The sequence below is a fragment of the Lineus longissimus genome, chromosome 16 (genome assembly GCF_910592395.1).
Source record: "Lineus longissimus chromosome 16, tnLinLong1.2, whole genome shotgun sequence".
Classification (NCBI taxonomy): domain Eukaryota; kingdom Metazoa; phylum Nemertea; class Pilidiophora; order Heteronemertea; family Lineidae; genus Lineus; species Lineus longissimus.
This window is the reverse complement of record NC_088323.1, coordinates 12,316,747-12,332,954: the sequence shown is the minus strand read 5'-3', so window position 1 is coordinate 12,332,954 and position 16,208 is coordinate 12,316,747. Positions and strand designations below refer to the sequence as shown.

The following is a 16,208-nucleotide window of genomic DNA, read 5'->3' as shown; positions in this document are numbered from 1 at the left end:
ATGGTAACATCACATCTCTTAAGTAAAATTCTCCAACGCCCTTTCAGGCGTCCATATGCATTTTCTACCACCATTCTTGCACGGCTGAGTCGGTATTTAAAATGAGCTTGTTCTCTTGTCAGTCTCCCATTGTCTGGGTATTGCTTCATACACCGTGGGAGCAAGGGATAGGCACTGTCCGCAAGCAGAAGCAAAGGAATTTCTACATCAGTTATGTTCTCAGTCCACTGACAGTCATCTGGAAATAGTTCACCATTTTCTGCTTTCCTATATATATTTGACAAAGCAAAAACTCTGGCATCATGAACACTTCCAGGATTGCCAATATTCACATCGATAAACTTATAGTCAGCGTCTACAACACCCTGCAGAATTATACTGTAGTGATGTTTCCTACAAAAGTAGTCAACTGGATTCTCTCTTGGTGCAGTTATTTCTAGGTGCGACCCATCCACAGCACCAAAACATTGTGGGAATCCCCATTTGACACGGAATTACTCGACAGTACGTTTCAATTCATCCTTAGTTGGCAAGCGTACAAACTTGTCAAAGAGAACCATGACTATAGCCTTGCTTGTTTCGTTGACAATTCTGACGACAGTACACTGTGCCACTCCAAAAAGATGTCCAATTGTTCGACAACCCGCATTTGTAGCCAACTTCCAGAGAGTTATCGCTACCCGTCAATCAGTACTGATAGCCCGCCTCATCTGTGTATGCTGCTTACCGATCTTGGCTCTGAGTGCATCACATATGAACTGCAAAAGAGATAAAGATCATTATCATTTTTTCATAATTGTCAGTGGAAGAGACGAGTGAAATATTTCAAACGTTTTTTTTCCCTCATTATTCTCAATTTAGATCAGAATAAAACTATTATCATTATCACTGTCATACACTTGTATTGTAGCTAGTCCAATGAAAAATGTATTGGTCAGAGAGAGAGAGAGAGAGCTGTGCTCTCAGCACAGGGTCAGAGGTCAACTTTAAGTCACACACACAACTTTAATTCCTGAAAATTGTGCTTTCAAAAGTGATTGTTGGCCATGCTGTGCTTTCCTGCTTGATTTAATAAAGCTTTGAGGTATATATTTTTGATGCAATATCGCGGAATTCCTTATTTTCAAGTTTGCAGACTGCATGATTATCAAATTCAAATGCTGGTACCCAGGTAGGCCTATACGAATAGTTATTAGTATGCACTCGTCAGCACCCGCCAGGATTGATGATGGGAACTAAAAATGTGCACGATATAAATGTTGTGGAAATGAATAGGTCTACTAGTACTAGGACACGGAATGCAAACCCCCAGTAGCATTCAGAATTTGATCACTTTGGTTTTGCCTAGGTGATACGCGTTTTAAACAATCATTTGACTATCTGCATGCTGCTAGTATAGGCATACTCTGATGAGAACTGACCAGCTTCCAAACGCTCCACACACACACCCCACAGGCTGGTTGGGAAAAAAACAGGAAAACTAGCTGGTCCTGTATCATCTAATCTAATCTATTAGTAGCCTAGGCTATAGCCCTTACTCTGTATGTTCCTTTTCTCATTCGGACGTTCTCATGCCATTGCTTCTCCGTCCACTTCTTTAAGATGACCTCCTCCCACAAATGACCCAATCGATCCATTGTCCACAAGCTGCAGCGGTGGTGTACGCGCTAGGTGGATTTTCGATGGTGCGGCATTGGTTCGCGAACCAAGATTGGTGGTCCATTTTCAGGTGGTGTACGCGCGGCTATGGTCAGTTGGCTATTATCTTAGCAGCAGGGGAGCTCCTTTGATATCTGCATTTTGCGGTCTAAAGTTAAGTTGAGAAAGACTTTAGTTGATTGCTCATCATGATGGTTGCCTGGTATCTGCAGTGGTCTGGACTCCAGATCAAACTGAAACTCATGGGTCACATCTGCTGATTTGTCATACCCCTCTGCAGGCTACTAGATGGTTCAGTCCAAACCTGCCAACCTACTGTTCAAGCATTTTGGCGCGCATTTGGCAGTGTTTGTTAGAAATGGATGCAAAACTTTATACACTGGAACTAACCCGTGATCAGTTTGAACTTTTTGGGATTTTTATGCAGTGTCAAGACCTTGATGTTGATACTGCAGTTGTTGAAGTGAAAGATGTGACAGGAGATGGAGAAAGTGTTGCAGTTGGAGATGCCAATTAATGTTTTGATGGTGTAGCTGAAGCTGGTGCTGTAGTCAATGAAGGTGACCAAGCACAAGTCCAAGAAGAAGTCCTTCCTGATGATGATGATGATGATGAAGAGGAGGAGTTCAGAGATGGAGAATGTAGAGTGTGTTTATCTGTACCCTGTGTCACCACACACCCTAAACGTTGGCTGGGAGAAGGGCAACCTGCCAAGCCAAGAAAACCTGAGAGAAATAGTACGATTAGAAAAAAACTCTACAAAAACTATTGGAAGGAACTGAAAGAAAGGAATGGATGGATGGACCGCAGATACCAGAAGAGGAGATAGATATGTGACAAAAATTTTAGATGTAACCAAATACCAAATTCAATGGAGGCATCTGATAGAGAAAGAAAAGAGGAACATGCTGGTACCAAAACCAAGTCTATAGCTTACAAATTGAGGGAAAGGCAGGCAAATTACTCTGGGAAAATTACCCTTTCGGAAATGTATTGTTTTACATTAGGCTTAAGACAAAAGCTGTGATCTGGAAAATTGAAGAATGCTCATATCTCCAATAATAATGAAATTTTCAGTGCAATTAGAATGGAGCAGTTGACTTAGGACCTACCAATCAAATCTTTAGTAGGTCAAGTGAATTTAATTAATTAAGTGATAATTAGACAAGCCCTTCGGCGATAATGGCTCACTGTGAGAAATGATTGCTATAATGTTGTCAATGTGAACAGGGACTGGACCATGTCACAACATGGTGTCTTCGCAAGCTGGAGCCCATGGGATTAATCGGTCATCCGTATTGATGTCACAACATGGTGTCTTTGCAAGATGGCATTGTCCATGGGATTATAAGTCATCGTATTGATGTCACAACATGGTGTCTTCGCAAGCTGGAGCCCATGGGATTAATCAGTTGTTCATATTGATGTCACAAGATGGCATTTTCCTAAGATTGAGCCGATGGAATTCATCACTATCAGTCCTTTGTAGTGATGTCACAACATGGTGTCTTTGCAAGATGGCATAGCCCATGGGATTAATCAGTCGTCCATATTGATGTCCTTCAGATTACCCATTATATATTAGACATGGGTGCCTGGTTGCCCTTATATTTGAGTACATGTCGAGCTATTGGAAGTGAATGTCTGGGACGTCTTTCCATGTGCCATTCCTGTGTTTTATATCCATGGCCTGACACTGTTACTAATGCAGCTTAATTACTCTCTATGTACTCTTCGCAGCACTGTCTGTACATACTGGCTATTTGTGATTGCCTCGCAGGCAGGACATTCTCACATCCAAGTTGTGGTTGCTTGAATGAAATGCAGTATTTGGTGTCTCCAAAAAAGAACTTAATCGAAGAACAATCGTCCAAAATCATGTATTTTTATTTGACATATACAATGGTTTATATATTGAAACGTTGCAAAACGTTACGATGGTATTTACATGTTAGAATGGAAAAAGTAGATTTGCACTCATCATATTATGGTTGTGATGCACAAGTCAATTATGCTAGTAATATTCAAATAAGATGTTTTGTACATATAGTTGACCTATAGAAGGCGTTAAGTTAGTGGCTGTAGCAAAATATAGTGAAGCCAACAGAAACGAAAATAATTCGTTTGGGGGGGAGGGGGTCAACCAAAATCAGTGAGACCTTTCGTTTTTGTTTCAAAAAAAGCTTCACCCCCAGAATGCCAAGAAATCTGACAGTCTTTGTTTTCATTCTTGTCCCAAGATAAAGCAGTATGCCCCTCCCTATGAAGAAGGTATCACAATAATGGGAGACATATTGTCTCATACACAATGAGGTGTCTAGTGGAAGTTTTCAGCAGTAAAGACGATGAATTATGGTAACCCATATTTTCTTGAATATACTAATACATGCATGTTAGTAATAAAGCTTGACTAAATTAGGAGATCAGTATATCTTGCATATTTCGGACTTGTATATGTTGGATATTGCATAAAACGATTGGGTATATATTGCACATCGGATAGATTCTTTTGTTCAAAGAATTCTGGTCGAATTAAATCTGATATATGCAAGTTATACTGTTTTGATGATTAATGACATAAGTACAGTCTTCACAAATATAAAGTAAATGTATATACATGTAATATAATATGCGTAAATATATAAATGTTTGAAGTATAGACCTTAGTTGCAAGCATTATTAACCCTCTAGATTGTATAGGCCCGTAAATCAACCATCAGCAAATAGATATTGAGCAATGTTCTTTGAGATCATTGGCCGTGAAGACATGATAAATGTTCATATTATGCTGATCAAAATCATGGACAAATTATTGATAAATGTTGGCGATGGAAGTACTAGTGATAGATAGAAAACCCATAGGATCTAGAGGGTTGATTCCTGTATACCATTGGGTAATACATGAAAACTCACAATTACATTTGAATGGCAGTTTTGAAAGTTACAATCGGTGATATTGACAATCAGTGTTGCAACTGATAACAAGTTAACGTTAAACACTCAGTGCAATATTCATATTATTATACATAGTAGATTAGTCAACATGAGGACAATTTGATAAATGCAGGAGTCACGGCAGTCAGTGCCGCAACTGACAAGTATAGTTCTACTTAAGGCACTCACTATGTATATGATTTTGATAGTCATGGCAATCAGTGCTGCAACCGACAACTCTCGTTGTTCTTCAGCGACTCACTATTACAGTATCCCCCTCCCTATGAAGAAGGTATCACAATAATGGGAGACATATTGTCTCATACACAATGAGGTGTCTAGTGGAAGTTTTCAGCAGTAAAGACGATGAATTATGGTAACCCGTATTTTCTTGAATATACTAATACATGCATGTTAGTAATAAAGCTTGACTAAATTAGGAGATCAGTATATCTTGCATATTTCGGACTTGTATATGATGGATATTACATAAAACGATTGGGTATATATTGCACATCGGATAGATTCTTTTGTTCAAAGAATTCTGGTCGAATTAAACCTGTTATACAAGTTATACTGTTTTGATGATTAATGACATAAGTACAGTCTTCACAAATATAAAGTAAATGTATATACATGTAGTATAATATGCGTAAATATGTAAATGTTTGAAGTATAATTCAGTCCTTTGCGTCATTTACGCGCCAAATACATGGTTTTAGTAGCGCAGCACTGTCGCACCAATGACACGATTTTAGGGATGACATTTGAACTTGTCCATCCAATTCTAGTAAGAACTCTTCAATGATGTCATTATCACGATCAATCAAGTCGCCGAGGATTGTCTTCAGCACTTTATTCGAACAGGTGTACAGTGACGGCTGCTTGTACAGTTGTATGGTAGCCGATATGCTACTCTCCACATTGGTCGATTTGAAATTAAGGTTGCAAGACTGGCAGCGGATATATTTCGGTAATTTCGATTCAACAATTGTAAGTAAGCAATGGCAGGCAGGGCAGGCATGACGTCGCTTGATAACTGTTGCAATAATTGGTCCGTTGATTGTATGGCTTGCTGCCGTTTGCAAAACTTTGCCAATATCATCTATCTGTTGGAACACAGTGGTTGCAGATGTGTTTACACCGCCACCTTGGAAAAGGTCATATTTTGCTCCCTGGATACTGTATGACTGATCCAGTTGTAAAATATTGTTGTTGGTTTCCCATGTTGACAATCGGATGGTTGCTGTTTCGTCTGCCACTGAGTAGTTCTTTTTGGTCATAGATTTTTTTGTGTTGTATTTCGAGTTGAAGCTTTCTTCACCTAGAAATTCTATTACTTTTACTCTGACACTCACTGGTGTTGGTGTTGTCATTTTCTTTATCTCCGAAATGGGGTAGTAGTCAGGCTGCTCATGAATTTGTGCTACATTCAAGAAAGGTAGGGTTTACACTCTTCAAAAATACATCCTTCGTAACAGAGGTGAGCAGGTCTGCCCTTTGAAGCGAATGTTGAATTTTTGATTCGAATAGGTGTTGCTCTGTCTTCTGCTGTTTGAAATACCCCTCGTTTCTCAGGGCTGAAGCAGACGACTCGTTGATAATTTCCTGGGTCAGTTTGTAACGTCGCATCAAAGTAGGCCCTTCCGCTTGCCGCTGTTTTTAAGGGGGACACATTTTGAATATATCCGTCCACTGATGGCTGGCTGAAAAATGAATCGGATGGTTTTTTTAGAAATATATGGTCAACTGTAGTACACGTGGCTGTCGTTATAATGGCTACCCGATTGACCCTTAGCTGTAATTGTACACAGTGGCAATTGTAGAGATGAATGGCAGAATGAGTAAAATTCTGTACATGGAAAATGACGATTCAGATCAGTTCAATCAGTGGTAATGAATGGTTTCACAGAAGTGGCATTAGTGGCGAATCGAAGTGAAACAGCTGCATGGTCAGAATACATGTTTTTAAATGCCGCTGTATAGTTCAGATAAAGGAATGATGTTAGGAGAAGTATATGATCCAATTGGGATTCATCACGTGTGCAGGCAGTGAGTGCAATGGACTTTGAATGGGTGTCACAGAAGGTATTGAATCTCTTCAGTCCATCTGGAGAGTTGCTATTAATGTTAAAATCTCCCATGAGAATGTCTGTGGGGGCCACTTGGTTTTCCATGTGCTTCAAGCCATTAGTAACATGGGCAGGGTGAAGATACAGGAATAATATTGACGACGATTGAAGCTGGCATCTGATAATTTGTGATCGGTGCTGCATGTTGTTTTCCTCAGTCAGAATGTGGCATTTTGATGAGCTGTCCATTTTCTGAAGGATTAGCATCCCCATTGAGTTGTCAGAGAAATCAAAACGTGAGACAACGTTGAAATTTGGAATACTAATTGCTGGTGTAGGGATCTTGGATGATAATTTGGTCTCTGATAAACATATAATGTCTGCATTTTTCAAGTTGTAATCAGCATTGAGATCACTGATGTGATTAGCATGCAACAGGCCATTAATATTCAGGTAGACCACTTTGATTTCATCTGTTGGATTAGTACTTTGGTTATCGAAGATATTGTTGTGTAAATAAAACTTGCAGAGAGGATGTCGTCTCTTTGTAACTTGATCAAAGAGTTCTTTTCCTATGGACTTATCAGTGACAATCATTTGTGTTTTGTTAAAGGACGAGAGGTACAGATTTTGTGCAGTTTTGACGCGCGTAACGGCAACGTAGAAACTTCCTGGAGGTGCTGGTCTGGTAGATGAAGCCTTGTCGTTATTGAAGTGCACAATAACCTGGTCGAGTGTCAAACCTTGTGCCTTGTGACTTGTGATTGCAAATGCTAGAACAAGAGGAAATTGTTTCCGCTAAATCTTGACATTGTGATGCATGCTCTGGTTTTTGAACTTGAAAGTTGTTCGCATTTGGGTTATAGGGACACATCCGTTTTGGTGGTTGATGCCATATTTAATCTTGGCACATGATATAGAACGTTTCCCAACATCTGGTGGGAATTTCACCCAGATGATATTACATTCTTCATCAATGTGAACAACATATCCTCTGACACCATTTGTCAGGCCATCCATTTTGTTGAGGTTGACAGTCAACATTACTGGGCATTCCAGCTTTACTTCGAGTCGGTTTGGTAAATGGCCAGTTTTGGTGTATGGTTGGTCCAGCAATGTCCATTTATCAAAGCGATCAACATTTGCTGCCTTGTCTTCAGCATCAAACACTGTTGATGGGCTGTTAATGGTAGTGACGAGTTTCGTTGCGTTTATTTGTTCACGTATTTTGTTGTTGATGACGATAATGGCCAGGTTACCTGTCTTGAATTTATCATTGTTGTCTTCATCAGGGCATGATTGGACACGGTTTTCAAGAAAGGTTACATCATCGTCGGTGAGATGAGCCGGTCCTAAGCCAATGCGATCGCACAAATCAGAGAAGGCTGCATCACCAATGGAACGCATCTTTTGTTCTAGATTGTAGGTTTTGAAATATGCTTTCCACTTATTTTGGGCTGGAAAACTTATACCACTATTGCGAGTGAAGTCCTTAAATATCCAGCAGTCTCCAACTGGTGGCAGTTGGAAGAAGTCTCCTGTGCATATCAATGGCATATTTCCAAACGGTTTTGAATGTCGTCCAAATATAGCTTTGCATTGAAGGTGAATATTATGAAATTTGCGACACCCCAACATGGAAACTTCATCAATGCAGAGAAGTTGCACTTGGCTGTGTCGCGATGCCAGGGTAGCATTTGTTGAAAATGTGTCAATGACCTCAGTGTCATCATTTCTGTACATGCCCATGGCACTTTCAATGGTGTGACCACCTATTAGTCGTGCAGCTGTAGCAGTGGGAGACATCACTAGTACGGATTCTTTATTTAAATCGTCACCCGATTTCATCAGCAGTAGCTTTGCTCCATCGATAATTACTTTCATGAGAAATGTTTTGCCTGTTCCAGCACGTCCTCCAATATATAAATAGAAGGGTTTGTGGGTTGAGTCTGACAATCGTTCCATGACGTCATCAAATATACGTCGTTGTTCAACATTTAATTTTTGTATATTTTCACAGACAGCCTGCCTTGTTTTTACATTGTAGTCTTCCGGTTTTTTGTTGTGAGCTGATTTTATGAAATCGTTAATATCTTTTTTCGATGTGGTTTCATCTTGAGGGGAACTATCGTTTGCACCATCAATGTCATTGTCGTCATTGTCTGCTGAATACTGTTCCATAGCAGCAGTTATTTTGATGAGCAATTCGCGGTTTGGTTCAAATTGTTGACGCATGTTTTGAATGGCTGAATAATGCATCTTGAAGAGTGAATCGAGTGAATGCTGTGGATTATTGTGCACCTCGGAGTTTTCATCTCTGAATGGAATGAATAATAGTAACAAGCTGCGCATAGTTTCTTGGTCATCTTTTTTGTCAAGATAATATCTGATAATGGCACCCTTTCATCTTCGCCGAATGTTTCTCATCTTGCCTTTCAATGGTATGGTATTAGTTGTTTCATGCGAAATGTCATTGTCATCAAAATCATCATCATGTGGGGAAAATATTTCTTCTGGATTCGTGTCTGTCTTAGAGTACTTGATGTCGTAATCACGGGCAAATTCAGCCAAGGATATGGATTCCATGGAGTCTGGCCGGTGGGAGTAGTAATCAATGATACTGTTATAGAAAGGATTGTCATCTGCTTGAAGGTCATTTATATCTGGACGTATCAAACCGTCGCGCATACAGGGCTTGCTGACATTAACAAATTTATGTGTCCTTGTGCTGTTGCACATGACAAATCCCAGCATCCGGTATATTGCCTCAGGGCGTGAAACCTCTCTTGTTGTGTCCAATGCACGACTGAACATTTTCAATTTCTTATCAGGCGCCAGTCCATATTTCTGCGTTTCTATATCTATTTGTTTTAGAAGCCGACTAAGACCACTTTCTCCCTTGGTCAAGTATCCAAGAATGTATGCGACGCATGCATATTCATCAAGAATGAATGACACATCCATGTTAGCTTGGTGAATTTTCAAAAGATGATCATTGTAATTGTTGGTGAAAATATCACGACACTTGCGTTTCAAGAAGGCTTCAGCACCTGTAGATATTGATGATCGTAACGCATTAAGGTATTCTGTTTCATTGAGGCCCAGTTCAGCCAGGAAATCATCAAAAGACATTTCAAGTAGTGCTTTGTGGGTGTCAGTTATATGTGATCTTTCCTCAGAATATGTCTTACGCACCAGGTATTTACGAATGCGCTGGTAATCTTTTTGCCATTTAGTCAATTTATCCGCTGTGACATTGGTTCCGGGGCAGTCAAGGATCATTGTTTGTCTCATTGGCAACTTAGGAAATTTGAAGCGGCACTTGTCAGTGATGATTTTCGGACCGCTTGCCTTGCCATCCAGTGCTCCGTGACCTTCACGTTCAGAAATTGTGATTTTCCTGGCTTTCTTGCGGCATGTGAATGTGTGCCAGTGTGTTTGATAGTAAGCAACATTATGATGAGAGGGGTGGTTTGATGGAGGTAACTGTCCACTGATAATGTCATCAATGAAGGATGCACATGCTTTTTTTGAGTCATCTGAGCCATCATACTTTGGCACTGGTTTCCCATGTTCGTCAGCCAAGAATAGGACAGAATGTATGTGAGGTGCCCCACGAGCTTGGAACTCTATACGATAGAAATAATCTTGAACCTTGTATTTGCCAAATACACCAGGTGTTTGAAATTGGCTGTATAAGTAGCGAATGCGTTGGTTGAAATGTGACACAGTATCAACCATATTCCGAGACAATAAGCTGCGAATTTGCGCGTTTGATAAAGTAGAGGGGTCATAATCTTCTATTTTTTTATTTGCTTCTTTCTGTAATAACATTTTGATAAGATCATGCCAATGGGCCTCCGCTGCACTCATAGTCACAAATAAATTGGGCGAGCCTAGTTGTCTAATCATAGCGAGGACTTTATTTTTGGCTTGTTGGAAGTAAGGCGAAGTTCCTCGAATTGTTTTAAATGCTTTATAGCCTAGATCGGTTCTTTCTATTTCTGATTTATCAGCCTTCTGCATAAATGCAACGTTGTACTTGCTGCGATTGACTTTTGATTTCCGGAAGAAGATAGCAATTGAACGTTTAATTTCAAGTGTCTCTTTGACAATGTAGAGGAAGAACAAGTAGGTTGTGTCATCTCGGAATCTTGAATCAATTCCTAGCATACGTTGCTTGATGTAATTTGCAAATCCAACTTTCTGCGGTTGATAAGTTGACAAATATCCTCCGGTACCGGTGGGGAAGAGGTGAGGAAATGCTTTCTCCTCTAAGTATTCAGCACTCTCCCAATAGACAAATTTTCCGTTGCTGCTTGGGGCTACATCTATTGTTGGGAGATGTTCCGACTTCTTGCGCTTTGTTTTTGTCTTTGCTTGATCAAAGGTGTCTTTTTCGATTATTGCATTAGCCAGGAGATCTGTGACAGCAGTGTTTCCCACAAATTTATTAAAATCGTCCAAAATAGTATCATCCGGCAATTCTGTTAAATAATGAGGCAAATCATAATTCTTATTTTTATCAGTGTTGTCGGCGTTGGTGATATCATTGGCATTGTCATCATCCGTAGGCATAGATGTGTCTTGGTCCAAAGTTGGATGTGGGTTTATAGATGTCATTGGAACCGATGAATCATGAGAACTACTTTCTTGGTTGGTTTTGATGGACTGGGTTTTCCACTCGTATTGACGTCTGACATCGTTCAGAGTTGTAGAAAGAAATTCATCCAGTTTGGTTTCGTCTAGGCTTACATCATGAAATAGTGGGTTGTTTGTTTTCAGGTACTGGAAGTACGTCATGATTTTTTCCTTCGAGACAACTTCTTCAATGTAATGACCTTTGTACTCGGGTTTTCTCTTTAGGGCAATAGGTATCAGATTCTGTTCAATTGGTAAAACCTTCTCTATCGTAGATTTGATGTCTGCTTCGACGCATATCAGCGGGCCATGTACTTTGACCTCACTCGCTCTTGGAATGTGGGCTACACGTATGAAGGGAATAATTAATTTCAGCAAATGGGCCTCGCATTTATTTAGCGACATTTCTTTTTCAGTGAGATTGATAGGCAGTTCTGGCACTTGGAAGTTGTATTTCTGCTCATTGCAGCTTGGAATGTTGTTTTTCTTGATGGAACGTTTACAGGAAGCACAGATATAATGGAACCCATCAAAGGATTTTGTTTTCTCATTTACTAGCACATTTTGCATTTGAAGTGGAGTCAACGTTGGCTTATTTTCTGTGGTCACTTTCATCCGTGACACACTCCCGCGCGAGTGATATCTAAGGTCAGAGACACAAATATAAGCCAGGTGTGTCCTTGTTTGGAGATGCTTCGTAATTTTGTCAAGAAATTTTGTTTCCTTTGATGAATTGTCAGTAATAATCACTGGATGGTTCTTAATTCCTGTAGTTGGCAACACTTGTTTATTCTGTTTTGATGTTGTTCTATTGACATGTAGTTCAAGTCGACGATAGCGCGCGTTTTTCTTGAAGGAGGATGACGGATGATGTGATAAATAAGAATTTGTTGGTGATGCGGACGGATGCTGTGATTAATAAGAATCTGTTGGTAATCTGTCATTTTGGTACTGCTGTCCTGTGAGAGATGTATTGACTGTGCTAACAATGTCAATGACATGATAGCTGTTAACACTCTCGTCATGTTTCAAATACAATGCAGTCGTATGTGATTTTCCTTCTGCGTGTCCTGTTACAGATGTATCAGTTGACTGAGGGTTGATCACTTCCCACTCCCACTTGCGTTTGCGCTGCTGCTTAAAGATATATATTCGGCACTGCAGCATCGACGCAGCTGCAATAAGATCTGCGTATCTTATATCAGGATTAGCTTGGCTAAGCCTGTGGATGTGATTTTCAAATGTTTCCCCACGCCATAAATATGTAATGAATTTTGAACGATGTTTCTTCTCATATTGAAGAAGGCAACGTTGAACAAGATGGTTGTAATCGATTGAGCCTGTGATGCAGTAACTTAAGGCTTTCAATAAGCATCCTTTTGTATCCTTATTGTAATGGAGCTTGACTGAATTGCGATGAGCTGATAGACATGCATTACGTTCCATGTAATGTACTTCAGCTTTCAATGGTAATCCCAATCTTCCGCATTGCTGTCGCTGCCATTTGCAAGAAGGGGGTACAAACTTATGGTAGGAGACATGAGCGTCTTCAATCCGAATTAGGCTTGTCGTTGGGCCAATTGCACTTGTTTTAATATGTTTGAACGGATGTACAGTGTTACATGTGAAATCATTGCAAGGAATATTGACATCAGAAACGACATCAAAGTGGACTGCAGATGTGTTGACCAAGTATACCGATGCACACATACTACGATTTGCAGGAGCGGGTCGATGACGAATCAATTTCCAGTCATTTTGTCCAGGGATTGGGCCGTAGACATATATATTTGTATGTAACAAATTGGCTGCAGCTGAGATCTCGTTCTCTGTAGCCCACGTGCAATCAGCTGCCATTTTTGTTCTTGCTAGGTACTGGGCAGCATTTTCACCATGTTCAAAAGTATGATGGGTTTCAAGATATTGACAAATGAAGTCGCGGAAAACGCTATGAAATTGCTCAGTACCAGTCACTACATGTGAAATGCAACGGAAAAAACAGTTACCGTCCCCAATGATTGGGGTGATTTGAGATGGTTTCGAGTTGTTGAGAATGACTGGTGGAATTGATCTGTGACCATAGTGCGGAGTAGTTATAAAAGCAGGGTCTATGTTGACAGTGAATGGTACGATGTATTTTAGCACTTCAGTCTGCCATTCGTTGTTGGGGGGGACAAATTGAAAAAATTCTTGAGTATCAGCCACTGCCATAACATCTCTGTCATCAGTGCAATGTTTGCGTTTCATTTTCTTGACTATTTACCTGGGAGTTGCAGAGGTTGATGCTGTTGCACTAATCGTTGGCCTTGATGTGCCTTTGGGGGGAGTATTACTGAAAAGATAACAAATGGTTTTAATTTTGACAAATATGGCTTCCAGGCTCGAGGAATTACAATGGGAACATAGTTAAATGTCACACTTCCAAGTAAAAATTGTTCAATTTTACTGGCTCTACAGCGTCACCTGACCATGTTATCTGTCCAGTTGTCGTATATGATATCTGTGTATATATCTTCCCGTAGCAGACGATATGTTCAATTGTATTAAGAGGTTGCCTTTATTTCAACAACTGCACGTCCAAATTGACCCTAAATGACTTCAAAAAGATAGTTTGTGTTAAACTATTCATATTTCGACTTTCGTGTCCTAAATCATAATTTCAGCGTTTTATTGAAGTAAATAAATTCATTACGAATTTTTTTTCCTGTTCACATGTTGGCCACCCTGCCAGAAAGGGGCCGTAAGTTATGAATAGTTACCTTGCAGCAGCGTGGGTTGATAGTGTTGATGATGATGCAGTTGGCGTGATGCACGATGACACTTTATCTGATGTGCTGAATATGCAAATGAGATGACATGAATAGCAATACAAATCAGCAAATAGGAGCAGTCAAAATGAAAGTACAGCCGGCTTCTTATGGACATGCCTGGGATGGCAACGCTTCACTTAATACAAGGTGTTCAAATCAATTCAATTAAATGGCCAATATAACTCAAAATTAAATGTATCAGACTGTCAATCCTCGCTGCGTGAACTGGAACTAGAAGGCTTAATGTTCATATTTCGACTTTCGTGTCCTAAATCATAATTTCAGCGTTTTATTGAAGTAAATAAATTCATTACGAAATTTTTTTCCTGTTCCAGGTTGGCCACCCTGCCAGAAAGGGGCCGTAAGTTATAAATAGTTACCTTTACAGCAGCATGGGTTGATAGTGTTGATGATGATGCAGTTGGCGTGATGCACGATGACACTTTATCTGATGTGCTGAATATGCAAATGAGATGACATGAATAGCAATACAAATCAGCAAATAGGAGCAGTCAAAATGAAAGTACAGCCGGCTTCTTATGGACATGCCTGGGATGGCAACGCTTCACTTAATACAAGGTGTTCAAATCAATTCAATTAAATGGCCAACATAACTCAAAATTAAATGTATCAGACTGTCAATCATCGCTGCGTGAACTGGAACTAGAAGGCTTCGTATGAGTCGCAAATTAACGTGCACAATTTTATTGAATATATTAAATAGTTACCGTGTTGTTGCAGGGGATGATGGTGATGGTAATGTACAGCGTGAGGAGACTCTGGTTGGGGTGCTGAAAAGTAAGGAAGGCAAATAATGATACAAATAAACAGTTGTGTACCCTAGCATAATGAAAAGAATAAAAATATAGACTTTCTGCATGTTGCGAAGACAACCATCATGCAATGCAGATGACCTCATGGCCACCATCTTGCGGGGCAAATGATGTCGACCCTCTTGTTCGCAAATCACCCCAGCCTCATTCTTCTGGAGACTCTTGTCAGGATTTAAGCCGTACCAATACACTTGCAACTGCAAAACTGAACTGCAAAGCTGTGAATGAGGATTACCAGGCAATGTCAACATAGCCAAGCAGTCTAAGTAGTCTTAGTGGCTAGAAATGGATGGTGCACTGATGACATAAAAAATGATTATGAAGTAAGCCAAGTGACTGCTAGGCTAACCATGTTCTAGTTATATACAAGTATACATGTATTTATATCACTCACCTAGAAGTAGTGGTTTTGTGAGCGAGTTCACAATGGCTTTCATTACCTTCAGACTCAGAGTCGACGTTGCTACAAATGAAGAGTAACAATTATTATCAATGTAATAATCATAGTGTAGTTTGAATAGCACATCCATTTTACAATCTTTGTGTTAGGCTCCAAATCCAAATGAGGATGCACATATTAATTTGGGCTACAGTTCAAAATTCTCACCTAAATAAAGTCATCAAAGACCGATGAATATATCTGATCTGAATGTATTAAAATGAGGATGCACATATTAATTTGGGCTACAGTTCAAAATTCTCACCTAAATCAAGTCATCAAAGACCGATGAATATATCTGATGTGAATGTATTAATTGTCCTCTTGATGATACAAGTATCTCAAGGTTAGAAATGTTCAACAATAGATCAACAATAGATTATAATATAACAGTCCTACCACTGTTTACATGGAACATTGTGATTACCTTAACACAGCCACAGATTGCGTGTGGCTTCCTTTAATTTTCTTCCTTGGTTGTGTTGGCATGATGGAATGCAATCTAGTAAAAGAAAATGAAAGTATATGATATTCCCATGTTACATGCTCAATGGAGTGGATTCCCATAGTGCAGCAGTCTATCCTAATATTTTTGTCTAACTCTTACTGTTCGCTCAATTCTACAAATCATGTAAGCAAGACACATGGTTTACCTTGGATGAGCCGTCATCAGTGAATTCACCTTTTTCATTACAGATTGTTAAATTATTCACAGACATACTTGTGGGTAGGCCTAATCCAGAAGAAACATACCGCCAGCCTTTCCTCCGGGTTTTTCCTACAGCCTGTTCATAATCTTCTACATGTTCTAGGCCTAGTA

At 39.8% G+C, this 16,208-nt stretch overlaps 1 protein-coding gene across 1 annotated transcript; it reads right to left on the bottom strand.

The window, feature by feature from the left end:
- Nucleotides 1–7,463: 7,463 nt before the first annotated feature.
- Nucleotides 7,464–8,924, bottom strand: LOC135500164 (uncharacterized). Its single transcript, XM_064791410.1, has one exon. It carries the CDS (start codon nt 8,922–8,924, stop codon nt 7,464–7,466), a length of 1,461 nt encoding a protein of 486 aa, XP_064647480.1.
- Nucleotides 8,925–16,208: the final 7,284 nt, after the last annotated feature.